We start from the raw sequence: 15,340 nt of genomic DNA, 5'->3' as shown, positions 1-15,340 counted from the left end.
AATGGCAGAGTAGGCTCAAAGGGCTGAATGCCTATTCCTGCTCCTAATTTCTGTTTCTGATGCTAAATTATTGACCTGATGCTGCTGAGAGCTTCCATCATCTTCTGCTTTTCTTTAATGATTGAGTGTTTTTTGCAGACATTTTCAGTAAAGTTAGTGGCTGGAGGAATTTCAATCCTGGAAATGCTGGCTGACTTCAGATAATCTAAAACATACTGTAGACAATATATATTGGCTTTAACCACCAAAATAAATATCTCTAGCAAAATCACAGCAGCAGCATCTATAGGTCCATCAAAACCCATACTTTATTTCATGTGTAGCGATACAATTTACATATTAAATAACACTATAATAGAACAATTTAATATAGTTTCCAACAGAACAAAGCAGATTTTTTTCAAGTTACAGAACACCACATTTTCAAATGGATCATGAGACGAACTTATTCAGCAACTGCCTAGATCTATTCCTATTGCACACACCGACAATATTGTTGAAAATACCTGCAACTTCGACAACCACTGCCCCCAAGAAGTAATATAGGTTCAATGCCTTTGAAATGCGATGACACAGTATTCATGGTACTACCTCAATGCAAATACAGTTTTCCACTTAGCCACCACAAAACTATGAAGGAGTTGAGACTAGAAAAAAATTAGCTTTTTATGAAAATATAAAATTCTGTGATTATATACTGTAGATACAAAGTCCCCATAGAATGCCTGTTTAAGCAACAAAATATTTACAGTTTGTTTGTATCTGCTACCCTAAAGAATGAATAAAGGTTATGGTTTTCAAGACGTGATACTTGAACTATTTTTATTTTTGTCTAAAATGTTGAAACAAAATTTTTTTGAACACGACTACCCCAAATGTTGGAGAAACATGAGGTTTTTTTAAAAAATTCAAAAATCTCCCCTTTGTTGAGAAAATGTTTTTTTTCTTTTTTAAACTTTTTTCCTGAAAACAGCTCAAGCTTTTTAGTTTCCTAAAAGTCTGATTCATGTTTGCCTCATCAAATGTTTACCTAGTATAGAAAATGTCTCCCACTTTGTGAAAATATCTCTTTTTTTAACAAAAATTTTGAAACTTTTGTTTTCACTTCCAGGTAGCAGTATTTTTTTAAAGATGTCACAGCAGAGAGAAGCCTGACAGCACTTTCAGTCCAGCACTGCAATGCTCTTCCCACTGAGAACATAGCCTCATCCGCAGACAATTAACTGAATATCACACATTTGTGTACAAATATGGCCAACCTTTTAAGAAGAAAAAGCATACAATTTTAAATTGTAATTAAGGTATGAATGTCTATATGAATGGTTTATTCAATATGTAGAATCATCTTTTCATAAATGAAATATGAACTGGCACCCTGATAACATTAACATTCATCGTATTGAGTCACTTGTTAAATTTCTAAATTAAAAGTTTGACCCTGGACTAAAGAGGCAGTTTAGAAATAATAAGAGAATTAAAACCTTTTTGTTTGAAAAGAAACAGTCCTACCTTCTGCTGAGAACTACTTTATATCTTTGGTAAGTTAATAAATTCTTCTCCACGGTTATTTAAAAAATGTTTCAAATCATGGAATCTTTCCAAAAGACTGATTATTAACATGGCAAAAATGCAACATTATTTGTGTAGCTCACGCAATATTTATCAATAGTCTAACATTGCCATCAAATGCATCCTCATTTTACACTTACACAACACTCTGTGCAAAAATGTGCATCATTCTGCTTTTCTTTATACCTCCTGCAAAAAATAAAATTGAATCAGAGGACTGGACATAATGGAGCCACCAGGATTGGAAATCATGGCAGGAGGATGGCTTAAGCAGGCAGGAGTCAAAATCTTGTATTTCGAATGATGGGTTAAGAGATTAAGTTGGCAGTGTTTCAGTGGCAGGTAGGAACTCATGGTGTCTAGTGGCAGGTACCTTTTACTTACATTTGCATGCCATTAAATCAAGACGTGCCCAAATTAAGTCAGACCTCCAAGATTTAGTCAGGGGTGAATGGAAACTTGTGCCATCTGCATCAGATGAGGTTGTACATTCAGATCACAGATGAACAGTTGTTTTTAAACAGTAAGGAAATTGTTTTAAGGGGGACAGGTTTATGCTCTCATTCCTGAAGTGTCAGAAACAGTAATAGAAAAATTGGGGTGATGTGGGTGGCAGTGATGGGAGCTTCTGGAAAATGGTATAGAATAATGAGTGTGTAAATGACTGGGATATAAGATGGGGATAGAAGATAGAAACAAAATGGAATGAAGAGCTTGGCTTCAGACAGTGTCCTTTCAAATTTGTAATTTTTTTTTCCCTGCTGAACTGCAAGCTCTGCCTGCAGAGTCCCTTTTACAGCCAGGCAGAGCTGCATTTCCATCGCCTGACAGTGGGTTAGGTCACTCCAAGCAATCGCTTGCACCCCAAATGGCTGTCGCCTGCTCTTTATAATGAACATTAAATTCCGTGACCATTGGCTGCCTATGTGCAAGCAATACAGGTGCACACTTCTCTTTCCACTATTAGGACCTGTGTCTGCTGTGTGTTCATTTTAGTCCTGCAAAAACAGTTAATCACATTCCACATTCTTGCAAGCACGATGACTGTTGCCCTTACTGAGATATTTATATATTTTCTACCACATGAAAAATGAACATTTTCCCCACACATTTCAGTTACAGCCTGAAGCAGCACAAATGTATAAAGTGTCAAGAAAATGATAAATTATTAGCTGTACCCATACACCTGACCTGCACTAAAGTATTTTGTGGTAAGAATGTTTTTGACTGTCTGTAGTCTGATCACTGGAATGTAGGAGGTTACATCTCCGAAATTTTACAGGACTTGCCAGGTTCAAATTATGTTTACTTAAAAGTGAGTTCAATAATACATTGCAATCTGTACAAAAACAATCTGAGCTGATGAACGACTAAAATGTAGAATGTTTTTGTTTGCACAATTACCTCAAAGCTGTCTCCGGACACAGATTCTGCCTTCCTATGAAGCTCAAGTTATCGAGGATTACAGACAAAAGATTTTCATGAATTTCTGGGAAATTACAAATTTTGTATTAAGTTTTTAATAGGCAGTAACACTGATTAGATAGTGCAAACTAGAACAAATTGTGTTTTCATCTTGTGAAAATAAAAGATTCAAATGCTCAGCAGGATAATAATGGACTCAGAATGGTTAAAATTAACATCAAAAACTCTCATCACTGTAAAATGTATAGCCAGGTCATCATTAAAGTTGGAACCTGACAAAATAAAGGCCTCAGAAATTCATTCAGTCCTCAGAAGTTTTTTTTCTCAAATGAAGTTCCATTTCTGAAAATCTTCAGATCACACAAGAGATTCCATGCTTTCTGCTGGATCTGATTCTTCGGTGATAATAATGGTACCATTTTTATCAAATGACGAGGGTCCATTGCCATTCTCTTTTGTGCTGATTAAGCTGAGCATTGCTTTATATAGAAACTGATACTGCTCCTGTGCAAAGACAGAAACAAAGCATTAGATTGGGAAAATCCTGTGTTAACTATTTATGCATTTTACTACTTCAACATTGCTAATAATTGTGTCAAATCTTTAGAACTATAACCATTGCAACCTCATGCAATTTAAAATAGAAATAGTCAACTCTCAATGATGCCATTTACAACTTATCAAAAACCAAAAAAACCAAAAGAACTATGGCATATTCTTACCTATGTGCATTCATGTTACAAAACTCTCAGAAATAATGTGCTATGTTAGAAGGACATACCGCATCAGAATTTACCTTTCTCAATGGTCAAGCTTTGGACATCATTATTGCAGCATCCGACGTCTTATTAAAGGTTATGATACCAATTTTATATGGTAGACTCTTAACTTTCAGAATCTGTACTTACCACATCGGTGAAAACGCCTGGCCGCATCAGGTTTATCATCTTTGCAACCTGATAGACATCCACAGCAGATTCACACTCCAATTGCTGTGACAGAGTAGTAAGGCCACAGAATAGCCCAGCAGAGACCCCTCCAAACCTACAGAACACAGAATGAGAAGAAGTGTTCACCTAAGGTTTCTCTTCACATGGCTGAATGCAATTTCTTTTTCCTGCATTCTCACTCAAATATTTGCTAAGATGTAATTTTTGTAAGCCCTGGATCACCTTGAATCAACATGAATAGATAGAAAAGATTTAAACTTTTCCAAAATAGTAGCTTAATAATCTTATGTAACCTAGAAACTAATTAAACACACAAACTAATCTTGTGTTTAGTCTTCATTAGCATTCCTTCATCCAAAGGTAACTTCTTTGCTATCAGCTGCTAATAAATCTTCCTTTTACAACAACAGTCTCAGATAGAATTAAACGAAGGCAGCATATTGATTTATTGATGTACTTATTTATTTATTATTACTTGTACTGAGGTAGTGAAAAGCTTTGTTTATGAGCAGTAGAGGCAGATCATAGTAAGCAAGGATGTACAGAACAAAAGATTTAGATGGAGGCATAAAGTTAACATTTCACAGGGAGTACAAGAGAGATCAACGTTAGCAAGATCAGCATTATTTGAGACTAGAGAGTCTATTAGTTGGGAAGAAGCTGTCCTTGACCTATGAGTGCATCTGTTCAGGCTTCTGTACCTTCTGCTGATGGAAGAGGTTTTTGGCAGATCATTACTGGGGTGAGTAGGGTCTTTGATGATGTTGGCAGCCTTTCTGTGATAGTGAGCCGTGTAAATGGAGTCCATCGATGGAAGGTTGCTCCTGTGGTGGCCTGGACTGTACACACTATCCTCTGTAATTTCCTATGATCCTGGGCAGAGCAGTTGCCATACCAGGCAGTTATGCATCCGGACAGTATGCTTTCAGTTGTGTATCTATAGAAGGTGAGGGTCCTTATGAACATGCCTGATTTCCCTGAGCCTCTTGAGGAAGAGGAGGCATTATTGTGCCTTCTTGACTGCTGCAACTACATGGGTAGACCAGGACTCGTTGTCAGTTATCATCAATCTGAGGAACATGATGCTCTCCACCCTTCTGACCTCAGTTCCGTTGATGTAGATGGGTCAATGATCAGTTCTTTGGTTTTGCTAATGTTGAGAGAGAGGTTGTTCTCAATGCACCATGTCACCAGACCCTCTATTTCACTCTGTATTTTGACTCGTCATTGTTAGATATCTGGATTAGTGGTGCTGGAAGAGCACAGCAGTTCAGGCAGCATCCAACGAGCAGCGAAATTGACGTTTCGGGCAAAAGCCCTTCATCAGGAATAAAGGCAGTGAGCCTGAAGCATGGAGAGATAAGCTAGAGGAGGGTGGGGGTGGGGAGAGAGTAGCATAGAGTACAATGGGTGAGTGGGGGAGGAGATGAAGGTGATAGGTCAAGGAGGAGAGGGTGGAGTGGATAGGTGGAAAAGAAGATAGGCAGGTCGGACAAGTCAAGGAGACAGTAACTGAGCTGAAAGTTTGAAACTAGGATGAGGTGGGGGAAGGGGAAATGAGGAAGCAGTTGAAGTCCACATTGATGCCCTGGGGTTGAAGTGTTCCGAGGCGGAAGATGAGGCGTTCTTCCTCCAGGCGTCTGGTGGTGAGGGAGCGGCGGTGAAGCAGGCCCAGGACCTCCATGTCCTCGGCAGAGTAGGAGGGGGAGTTGAAATGTTGGGCCACGGGGCGGTTTGGTTGATTGGTGCGGGTGTCTCGGAGATGTTCCCTAAAGCGCTCTGTTAGGAGGCGCCCAGTCTCCCCAATGTAGAGGAGACCACATCGGGAGCAACGGATACAATAAATGATATTGGTGGATGTGCAGGTGAAACTTCGATGGATGTGGAAGGCTCCTTTAGGGTCTTGGATAGAGGTAAGGGAGGAGGTGTGGGCACAGGTTTTACAGTTCCTGCGGTGGCAGGGGAAAGTGCCAGAATGGGAGGGTGGGTCGTAGGGGGGTGTGGACCTGACCAGGTAGTCACGGAGGGAACGGTCTTTGCGGAAGGCGGAAAGGGGTGGGGAGGGAAATATATCCCTGGTGGTGGGGTCTTTTTGGAGGTGGCGGAAATGTCGGTGGATGATTTGGTTGATGCGAAGGGTGGAAGGTGAGCACCAGGGGCGTTCTGTCCTTGTTACGGTTGGAGGGGTGGGGTCTGAGGGCGGAGGTGCAGGATGTGGACGAGATGCGTTGGAGGGCATCTTTAACCACGTGGGAAGGGAAATTGCGGTCTCTAAAGAAGGAGGCCATCTGGTGTGTCCTATGGTGGAACTGGTCCTCCTGGGAGCAGATACGGCGGAGGCGGAGAAATTGGGAATACGGGATGGCATTTTTGCAAGAGATAGGGTGGGAAGAGGTGTAATCCAGGTAGCTATGGGAGTCGGTGGGTTTGTAAAAAATGTCAGTGTTCCATTGTTAGATATCTCCCTACAATGGTGGTGTTGTCAGGGAGTACAATAGGGGCTGAGGGCTGTTGTGAGGCTCCAGTGTTGAGGGTTAATGTGAAGGGGGTGCAGTTACCTATTGTTGCTGATTGCGGTCTGTGGGTCAGATACCTGAGGATCCAGTTGCAGAGGGTGGAGCTGAGACCAAGGTCACGCAGCTTTGAGATCCACCTGGAGGGAATAATGGTGCTGGATGCAGAGCTGTAGTCAATGAGCAGGAGTCTAATGTAGGTGTCTTTGTTGTCCAGATGTTCAGGGATGAACACAGGGCTAGGGATATAGCATCCACTGTGGACCTGCTACACAAGTAGACAAATTGTAGGGGGTCAAGGCCGGCTGGGAGACTGGAGTTGATATGGGCTATGACAAGCCCCTTGAAGCACTTCAATATTATTGAGGTCAGAGCCACTGAGCAGTTGTCATTAAGGCACATTGCACATGCTTTCTTAGGTACAGGATGATGGTGTAAAGCAGGTAGGGACTATGGCTTGTAGGACATGAAGATGTCGGTGATTATCTCTGCCAGCTGGTCCACACAAGATCCCAGTGCTTGACCGGGGATACCATCCAGGCCCATCATTTTCCTTGGGTTGACTCTCAGGAAGACCAATTTAACATCTGCAGCGGTGGCTGAGTGAACAGATGTGTCCAGGACTGTTGGGGCAGATGTCACCGCGCCGCTGGCATTCTGCTTAAACTGAGCATATCAGGAATCATTGAGCGTATCAGGGAGGGATGTGTCTTTCTCTGCTATCTTGTTCTGCTTCATTTTATATCCTGTAAAGTTGTTTAGGCTTTGCCATAGGCAGCGGGAGTCTGCTTGGTAGGTGTGGGCCTTTAACCTGGTCTGGTACTGCCTCTTGGCATTTCTGACGGCTTTGTGGAGGTCATGTCTAGATTTCTTGTATTGATCTGGCTTGAATGTTGCACATCTTGCCTTCAGTAGGAAGTGGATTTCCAGGTTGATCCAACAGGTAGAGAACACTCAGATTGACTTCTTTGGTATACTGTCCTCCACACATTTGCTAATGAAGTCCGTGACAGTGGTAGAGAATTTGTTTACGTTTTCCACTCAGTACTTGAATACAGTCCAGTCCACCAATTCCAAGCAGTGCTGGAGATGGTCTTTCACAGCCTCAGATCAGCATTGTACTTCCTTTTGTAAAGGGTTCTCCTGTTTCAGCTTTTGCTTGTAAGCTGGGAGGAGGAACACATTGCTGTGATCTGATTTGCCAGGGTGGGGATGGAGCAGTAGATTCTTTGAAGGCTGTGTAACAGTGGTCCAGGATGTTCAGTCCTCTGGTGGGGCAGGAGATGTGTTGGCGGTACTTTGGCAGCACCCTCTTGAGGGTGGTTTGGTTGAAGTCACCAGCCAGAATGAATAGGGCCTCAGAGAATTTTATCTCTAGACTGTTTGTGGTGGTGTAAATCACATCTAGGACATTCTCCACATCCGTATAGGGTGGTATGTATAATTTGAGATATTTCTAAGTGTAGTGATTGTAACGTGATCAGTCAGGTGGACCTCATAGAATATGAGTTCCCTAACTGGAGCAGTTAATCTGGTCCAATTAGGGAGCCCTGGCTGACAGTTATAAAGAGGAGTGTCAGACATTTCTGGGATTTGGTTCTGAGGGAGCTGGATCAGTGTCAAGAACTTTCCACATTTAATTAAGGGTGGCTTGGTGATGGGAGACTGTCATCTGTGCAGTTATTTCACTAAGGAATTTCAAAAGGTGGAAAGCAAGATGCTTGTTCCACTTGACATTTTACTTCATTGCACAAAATACTTTAAAACTAATATTTGACTCTGTAGATCCTAACCAGAATGTTGGCAAAGTAACATATCCTATAGCTTTGAGCATAATTGCTTATAGTAACTTCAAAATACTCAGAACTTTTATTAAGTTTTATATCAAAAATTAGTCAGATTCATGTGTGGAGCACTGTATCTCGAGTAGAACAGGCCAGAAACAGATCCATCAGTACATGCCTTGTCAGTCAACACCAATAACAGTAGATTCAAGAGCAGAATGAGAAGAAAACTAAACTCAGAAGGCTCATTCAGTAGGTCAGGAGGAATGGGATACAGGGGAACTTAGCTGTCTGGATACAGAATTGGCTGGCCAACAGAAGACAGCGAGTAGTAGTAGAAGGAAAATATTCTGCCTGGAAGTCTGTGGTGAGTGATGTTCCACAGGGCTCTGTCCTAGGGCCTCTAATGTTTGTAATTTTTATTAATGACTTGGATGAGGGGATTGAAGGATGGGTCAGCAAGTTTGCAGACAACACAAAGGTTGGAGGTGTCATTGACAGTGTAGGGTGCTGTTATAGGCTGCAGTGGGACATTGGCAGGATGCAGAGATGGGCTGAGAGGTGGCAGATGGAGTTCAACCTGGATAAATGCGAGGTGATGCATTTTGGAAGGTCGAATTTGAAAGCTGAGTACAGGATTAAGGATAGGATTCTTGGCAGTGTGGAGGAACAGTGGGATCTTGGTGGGCAGGTACATAGATCCCTTAAAATGGCCACCCAAGCGGACAGGGTTGTTAAGAAAGCATATGGTGTCTTGGCTTTCATTAACAGGGGATTGAGTTTAAGAGTCGTGAGATCTTGTTGCAGCTCGATAAAACTTTGGTCAGACCGCACTTGGAATACTGCGTCCAGTTCTGGTCGCCCTATTATAGGAAAGATGTGGATGCTTTGGAGACGGTTCAGAGGAGGTTTACCAGGATGCTGCCTGGACTGGAGGGCTTACCTTATGAAGAGAGATTGACTGAGCTTGGACTTTTTTCATTGGAGAAAAGGAGGAGGAGAGGGGACCTAAATGAGGTATACAAGATAATGAGAGGCATAGATAGAGTCGATAGCCAGAGACCATTTCCCAGGGCAGAAATTACTAACACGAGGGGTCATAGTTTTAAGCTGGTTTGAGAAAAGTATAGAGGGGATGTCAGAGGCGGGTTCTTTACACAGAGAGTTGTGAGAGCATGGAATGCGTTCCCAGCAGCAGTTGTGGAAGCAAGGTTATTGGGGACATTTAAGAGACATGCATATGGTCACAGAAATTTGAGGGAGCATACGTGAGGATCAGTGGTCGGCACAACATCGTGGGCTGAAGGGCCTGTTCTGTGCTGTACTATTCTATGTTCAATGTAAATTAGTCCATCAGTTTCCCATCCTTTAGTAAACCAAGTATGACTGCCATGCTATTCATGACATAGAAGATCTTAGCTTGCTGACTGAAACAGTTTAGAGAGTGGAAGTCATTAATATCAGATGCTGGGGGAGTGTGAGAAGGGAAGTTTCCTTATGAAAAAGTGCACATGGAGTGCTTTGCATCATTGACACCTCTCCAAAGAGTTTACTCAATTAAATACTTTTGAAGTGTTTGAATGCAAACATGTGAGCCTTTATGTGACAGCAAAAGAGATTTGAAGATCAATTAGTCAGTCAGTTAGTTGATGAGAGAAAAATGTTGAGCAAGGCATATCAGGGCACGACTGTGTCTGGCTGTTCAAAAATAGCATATGAGACAACACAGTACTTCTTTAGAGTTACATGTAAGAGTCTGTAATTTAAGTATTCAAGTCCTAGTGTGAGATCTTGTCCACAGCTATTTGGAGACCATCAATGGAGCCAAAGTCAAACAATTGTTTCATGGTTTCTTCCTCACAGGAGAGGAAAAGAAAGTCAACCTAAATCTGGGTATAACCATTTATGCCTTGAGATTCTATGGAGATTGTCCCAGTGCTATTGATTTAACTCTCATGGTGAAATGGGTGTTAACAGAAAATTCAGCTGTTCCTCTGGTGTTCCAACTGCTTTCATTCTCAAGTTACTATGAAAAATCAGGAGCTCCATCATGAAGTTTCAGGACAAGAATTAGGTACTAGATAGATTCAACATACAGTTCAGAGACTGAAAACCATCATGATTTCTACAGTCAACAGCAATCTTTGGAATTATTCTTAATTTATTTCTGACCAATAAATGCTTTCTTCTCAACTGGAAACCATTTAACTTTCTATTAAGGATAATATCTGTTTGTTGATTGGAAACAAAAACATGCATATTATTGGTAGGCAACTAGTAATAATTTGTACACTAAATTACAATTATTCAGTAAAATGCTCTGCCAGAATTACAGGTCACTGGGTAAATATATTTCCTTTTATCCTGAAAGGGAGTTAAAACAAGAGCACAGTTCAGCTTTGATCATACTCCATTCATATTGTTATTGCAGGTCAAAATAGCATAGAACATAGAACAATACAGTGCAGAACAGGCCCTTTGGCCCTCGATGTTGCGCTGACCTGTGAACTATTCTCAGCTCGTTCCCCTACGCTATCCCAAAATCATCCATGTGCTTATCTAAAGATTGTTTAAATCTTCCTAATGTGGCTGGTTTGACTACATTAGCAGGTAGGGCATACCATGCCGTTACCACTCTCTGCGTAAAGAACCTGCCTCTGACATCTGTCTTAAATCTATCACCCCTCAATTTGTAGCTATGCCCCCTTGTATACGCTGACGCCATCATCCTAGGAAAAAGACTCTCACTGTCTACCCTATCTAATCCTCTGATCATCTTGTATATCTCTATCAAATCCCCTCTTCGCCTTCTTCATGCCAATGAGAACAGGTTCAAGTCTCTCAGCCTTTCCTCATAAGACTTCCCTCCAGACCAGGCAACATTTTGGTAAATCTCCTCTGCACCATTTCCAATGCTTTCACATCCTTCCTGAAATATGGAGACCAGAACTGTAAACAATATTCCAAGTGTGGCTGCATCTATTTTCAATTCAAACCACGTTGCCAACAACGAGATGAATATCTGATATTCTCTTTAAAATGAAGTGATGATTCTATGAAACTAATTGTTAATAATTAATAAACTTTTTAACTTTTTGGACTACAAGTAGATCAAGGCAACACAGATGACACATTAGCATTAGCTAGAGTCGCACTACAGTAGCCTGTTTTACTTCCCCTCCCAGTTGGAGAATAATATATTCACATGTGCAAGAATCATTGGGAAAATAAAGTGAAACAGGAAGTCAAAAGTGCATACTCATCATGAACTATGGTTGGTCCATCTCTGGTTGAGGCTTCTTCTTTTAGTACATTTATAAGTTCAAAGGTGCTGCTGAGAGGAGCATCTGGATTTGGCCATTTTGGACACTGAAAGTGACGTACCTCCAGCACATAATCATCCTGAAAGAAAAACATTATACCTTTAGAGTTTTTGCAAACTACTCTTCTATATTTTCTATTCCATTCATCGCCAGAAAATATGTCAAAATTTGCTTGACAAAATGATTTATTTCCTATAGTCCCAAAAGATTATTCATAGCATATTTTTGACTTGAGTTTGTTCCATAATTCCATGTCACTGAGGTTTTCCTCCAGAAGAGTAAGGGATTTCATGATTACAAACTGTACTGAGAGGCAAGTATTTCATAGCCACTTTTTTATGTTTCGTTTGCAAACACATGATATGTGACACATCCCACTCCATCGTCGAGCAAGGCTGCTGTGCTAAAACAGTGCACATCTCTTCTACTCCAAAACAATGTATTCATCAATGTAATATCTTTACAAACACATGCACTCTTACACTGTCCCCATCACAGTGCTGCCTGTTTGTTGCCTGTTTGTTTTCTATTTGGTTTTACCGGATGGTGCTCAATATGGCAAGTATAAACTGTGGCCTCCCTCCAACACTGCTCATAGTCACTGTATTGTAAACACAAGGTCAAGATAATAAAGAGATTTTGGTCTCCTGTAACTTCTGTGAGTGTCACCTGATTATCTATTAAAGCACGTATGGATGAATTTTGAAGTACCCTACCAGCCAGTTAAAGGTAGTAGGATGTTTAAAATCCAATTAGTCACCTTACAACCATTTCCTGCTCGCTCTCAGGCTGTCTCCACTCTTACAGATATTGAGTGGTCAGCCTACTTTGGGCTCATTGTGGGTCTTAAGTGGCCAGTTATTGGCAGCTAATAGTTTTATCCTGTTGTTATTGGCATTTTACCTATTGAAGGGTAGGCTTATGCCATTCAGGAAGATCCAGCAGCGTAGGCTTCACGAGCTACTACGGAGGATATCTGAGCCCACTGGGGGCACTTCCTGAGATCATTTGTAACTCTCCCAATTGGGCCATTTGAATCTGGCTTCCCACCTGTCTGAGAATCCTGACCTAACCAGGTTCCTCAAATTATGAGCTGTCTGCAGATCTAGCTGTGGCCAGTGTCTAAGTGATGCTGCTGGACCAGAGCTGCTAATCATCTGAGGTGGACTTCCTACTAAGAAAGGAGCCGCGATCTCTCTCAAAGCAGTTAATGTTATTCCCAGCATGAAATTGCAGTGTAGCAGCCAATGACATAAAGGCTGGCTCCACTCCCAGATTGTTTGATACATTGTGAGGGCACAGGGACCATAGTGCCCTGTAAAATCCAGCACATAGTATCTGAAAGCTAAATTGCTTTATTGGTAAGACAACATGATCATTTTTTCCTTTATTTTTGAAAATGCAGACATTTTTAAAAGCACTATTATCAAAGTTTTCTACTGACTAAAAGTAGGGATTAAAAATAAATTGAAGAAAATATTGTTAGCATTCAAATAATAATAGTTCTGGCTGGCTTACCATATATAAATTTAGATTTTTAAATTCAAATGTGTACTTCAAGTAATTAACTCAAGGTGTGCTTAAGAAGCATTTATTGAACTAGGACATGGGATGAGTGTGTGCAGTTGTTAGGTAAGACAGTCTAAACTGTTATTTTGTATAAATCTAGTTTAATTTGTAGTTGGCATAAAACTGAAATCCTTAGTCTAAATTTGTAGGTGTCCACCTTAAGCTAGGTTTTAAAAAGGTTTCCAGTGAAAGAGCACCATAATTAAAGATCAACTAAAATGTGATCCTCATTAGATGAGTCAGAGAGACCTTTTGTTTTAACTGCTAACTCGCACTAAATCGGTGAGTATTATAGGCACTTGGATGCAACTTACATTAGAGTTCAAGAATTAAGTGATTAAGAGATATCAGGGAGGAAGGGAAATAGATGGTCTGTTATTTTTGCCTCTCATAAATGTCTTCACCCTCAGGAATTGAGTCTTTTTGTTAAAGGAAACAAAGCCAATTATTTTGTGAGTATCTGACAATGAATTGAAAGTGTACTTTGCAATGATCTTTATGACAGAGGACACAAGTAACATCCTAGAAGCAGAGATAAATCAAGAAATGGAAGGGAGAGACGATCTCAGGAAACGCACAATCATCAGAGAAATGATACCCAAGTAAATTGTTGGAGCTAGAGGCTGACAAGTGCCTGGGTCCAAATGGACTTCATCCTAAAATAAGTGGCGAGTCAGATAGTTAATGATTTTGTTTTCATTTTCTAAACGTCCCTTGATGTGGTACAGTCCCATTAGACTAGAACATAATTAACATGTATGTTTTATTCAAAAAGGTAGACAACAAGCAGGAAACTATAGACCCATTAGGTTAACATGTGTAATAAGGAAAATGTTAGAAGCTGTTAATGAAGAATTTATAGAAGGGTACTTGGGTAAATTTAAGGTAATCAGTTTTTGGTAATCAGGTAATATGTTTTTGCAGCTCTTTGGGGAGGTAACCTGTTTGGATAAGCAGGAACAGGTGGATGTATTGCTGTTAGATTTCAGAACGCATTTGATAAGGTGCCACATCAAAAGTTATTGCTGAAAGTAAAAGCTTGTTGTTGAGGCGATGGCATATTGGCACAAATATAAGATTGGTTGGTTAACAGAAGTAGAGAATAGGCATAAATGGGTCTTTTTCAGGTTGGCAAGATGTAATAAGTGGTGTGCTGCATTGATCAGTCTAACACATTGTTCAGTTGGTATCAATATCAGTTCAGAGAAGATTTACCAGACTAATACATGAAATGGGGAAAGTTGTCTAATGAGGAAAGGCTGGACAGGCTTTGCTTATATCCTCTGGAATTTAAAAGCAAATTGTTTGAAACACATAAGATCATGAGGGATATTGATAGGGTGGATATGGCGGGACTGTTTCCTCTTATGGAAGAATTTGTAATTAAGGGTCACCATTTAAAAATTAGGGTTGCCCATGTTATTGAATGGTGGAGCAGCTCAGGGACTGAAAGGTGTACCCCTGCTCCTAATTTGTATATTTGTAATTATTTGAATAATTTCTAACCCAGACAGGCATCCTATTCTAAGGCATCTTTCACTGCTCTATAATCAGACCGACTTTCAGACACTTAATCAGAATCTGAGAGATGTATTTGACTTACCTTTTAATGCTATTTTGTAATTAAATTACTAGGCAAGATGGATATCCACAATGAGGGAAGAGAATACGAATGGAGATTTTCCAATTTCAAAACGTACAAAAGTATTTTTTAAAATCACTTCAGCCAAAATTATGTGAACTCAGAACATTTTGCCTACCTGGGTTGCCTCCAGGATGAAATCATGGATGATAACTTGCTCTTCATTAGAGAGGCACAGTATGTCTTTGCTAATAAGAGTTACAGTAAAGGCTTCACAATTCATGGATTCTTCACGGCTTGGCCAGTACACAGATTCATCCTCTGCCTGTTAGTAATGGACCATAGAGTTTAGCCATTTTACAATTATTTATATCCTGAATTCATTTTAGTTAACATGACTAATCATATAGAACTAGAGAGTGTGGTGCTGGAAAAGCACAGCAGGTCATGCAGCATCCGAGGAGCAGGAAAATTGATGTTTCGGGCAAAAGCCCTTCATATAGAATAGTCTAATCCATACATCAACATGTTATCACAATTATCGTGCTACATTGGAAGGTACAAGTTATTAACAACCTAGACCCTCTGGCCCAGATGTAGAGATACTACCACTATGCTACAGCAG

At 40.5% G+C, this 15,340-nt stretch overlaps 1 protein-coding gene across 2 annotated transcripts in view; it reads right to left on the bottom strand.

Annotated features, from left to right (window-relative positions):
• Positions 1-268: 268 nt before the first annotated feature.
• The window catches only part of LOC140483808 (receptor-type tyrosine-protein phosphatase gamma-like), a 706,675-nt gene continuing 691,603 nt past the window's right edge, over positions 269-15,340 (bottom strand). For both annotated transcript variants that reach the window (XM_072582431.1, XM_072582432.1), the window contains 4 exons: positions 14,894-15,040; positions 11,501-11,643; positions 3,903-4,038; positions 269-3,498 (listed from right to left, as the gene is read on the bottom strand). In XM_072582431.1, coding sequence (XP_072438532.1) covers positions 3,352-3,498; positions 3,903-4,038; positions 11,501-11,643; positions 14,894-15,040 — 573 coding nt within the window. In that variant the 3' untranslated portion in view covers positions 269-3,351. The remainder of the gene's footprint in view (positions 3,499-3,902; positions 4,039-11,500; positions 11,644-14,893; positions 15,041-15,340) is intronic.

This window comes from Chiloscyllium punctatum, chromosome 12 (genome assembly GCF_047496795.1).
Source record: "Chiloscyllium punctatum isolate Juve2018m chromosome 12, sChiPun1.3, whole genome shotgun sequence".
Classification (NCBI taxonomy): Eukaryota; Metazoa; Chordata; class Chondrichthyes; order Orectolobiformes; family Hemiscylliidae; genus Chiloscyllium; species Chiloscyllium punctatum.
Note: the sequence above shows the minus strand (reverse complement) of the source record. Positions and strands in the feature narration are given on the sequence as shown.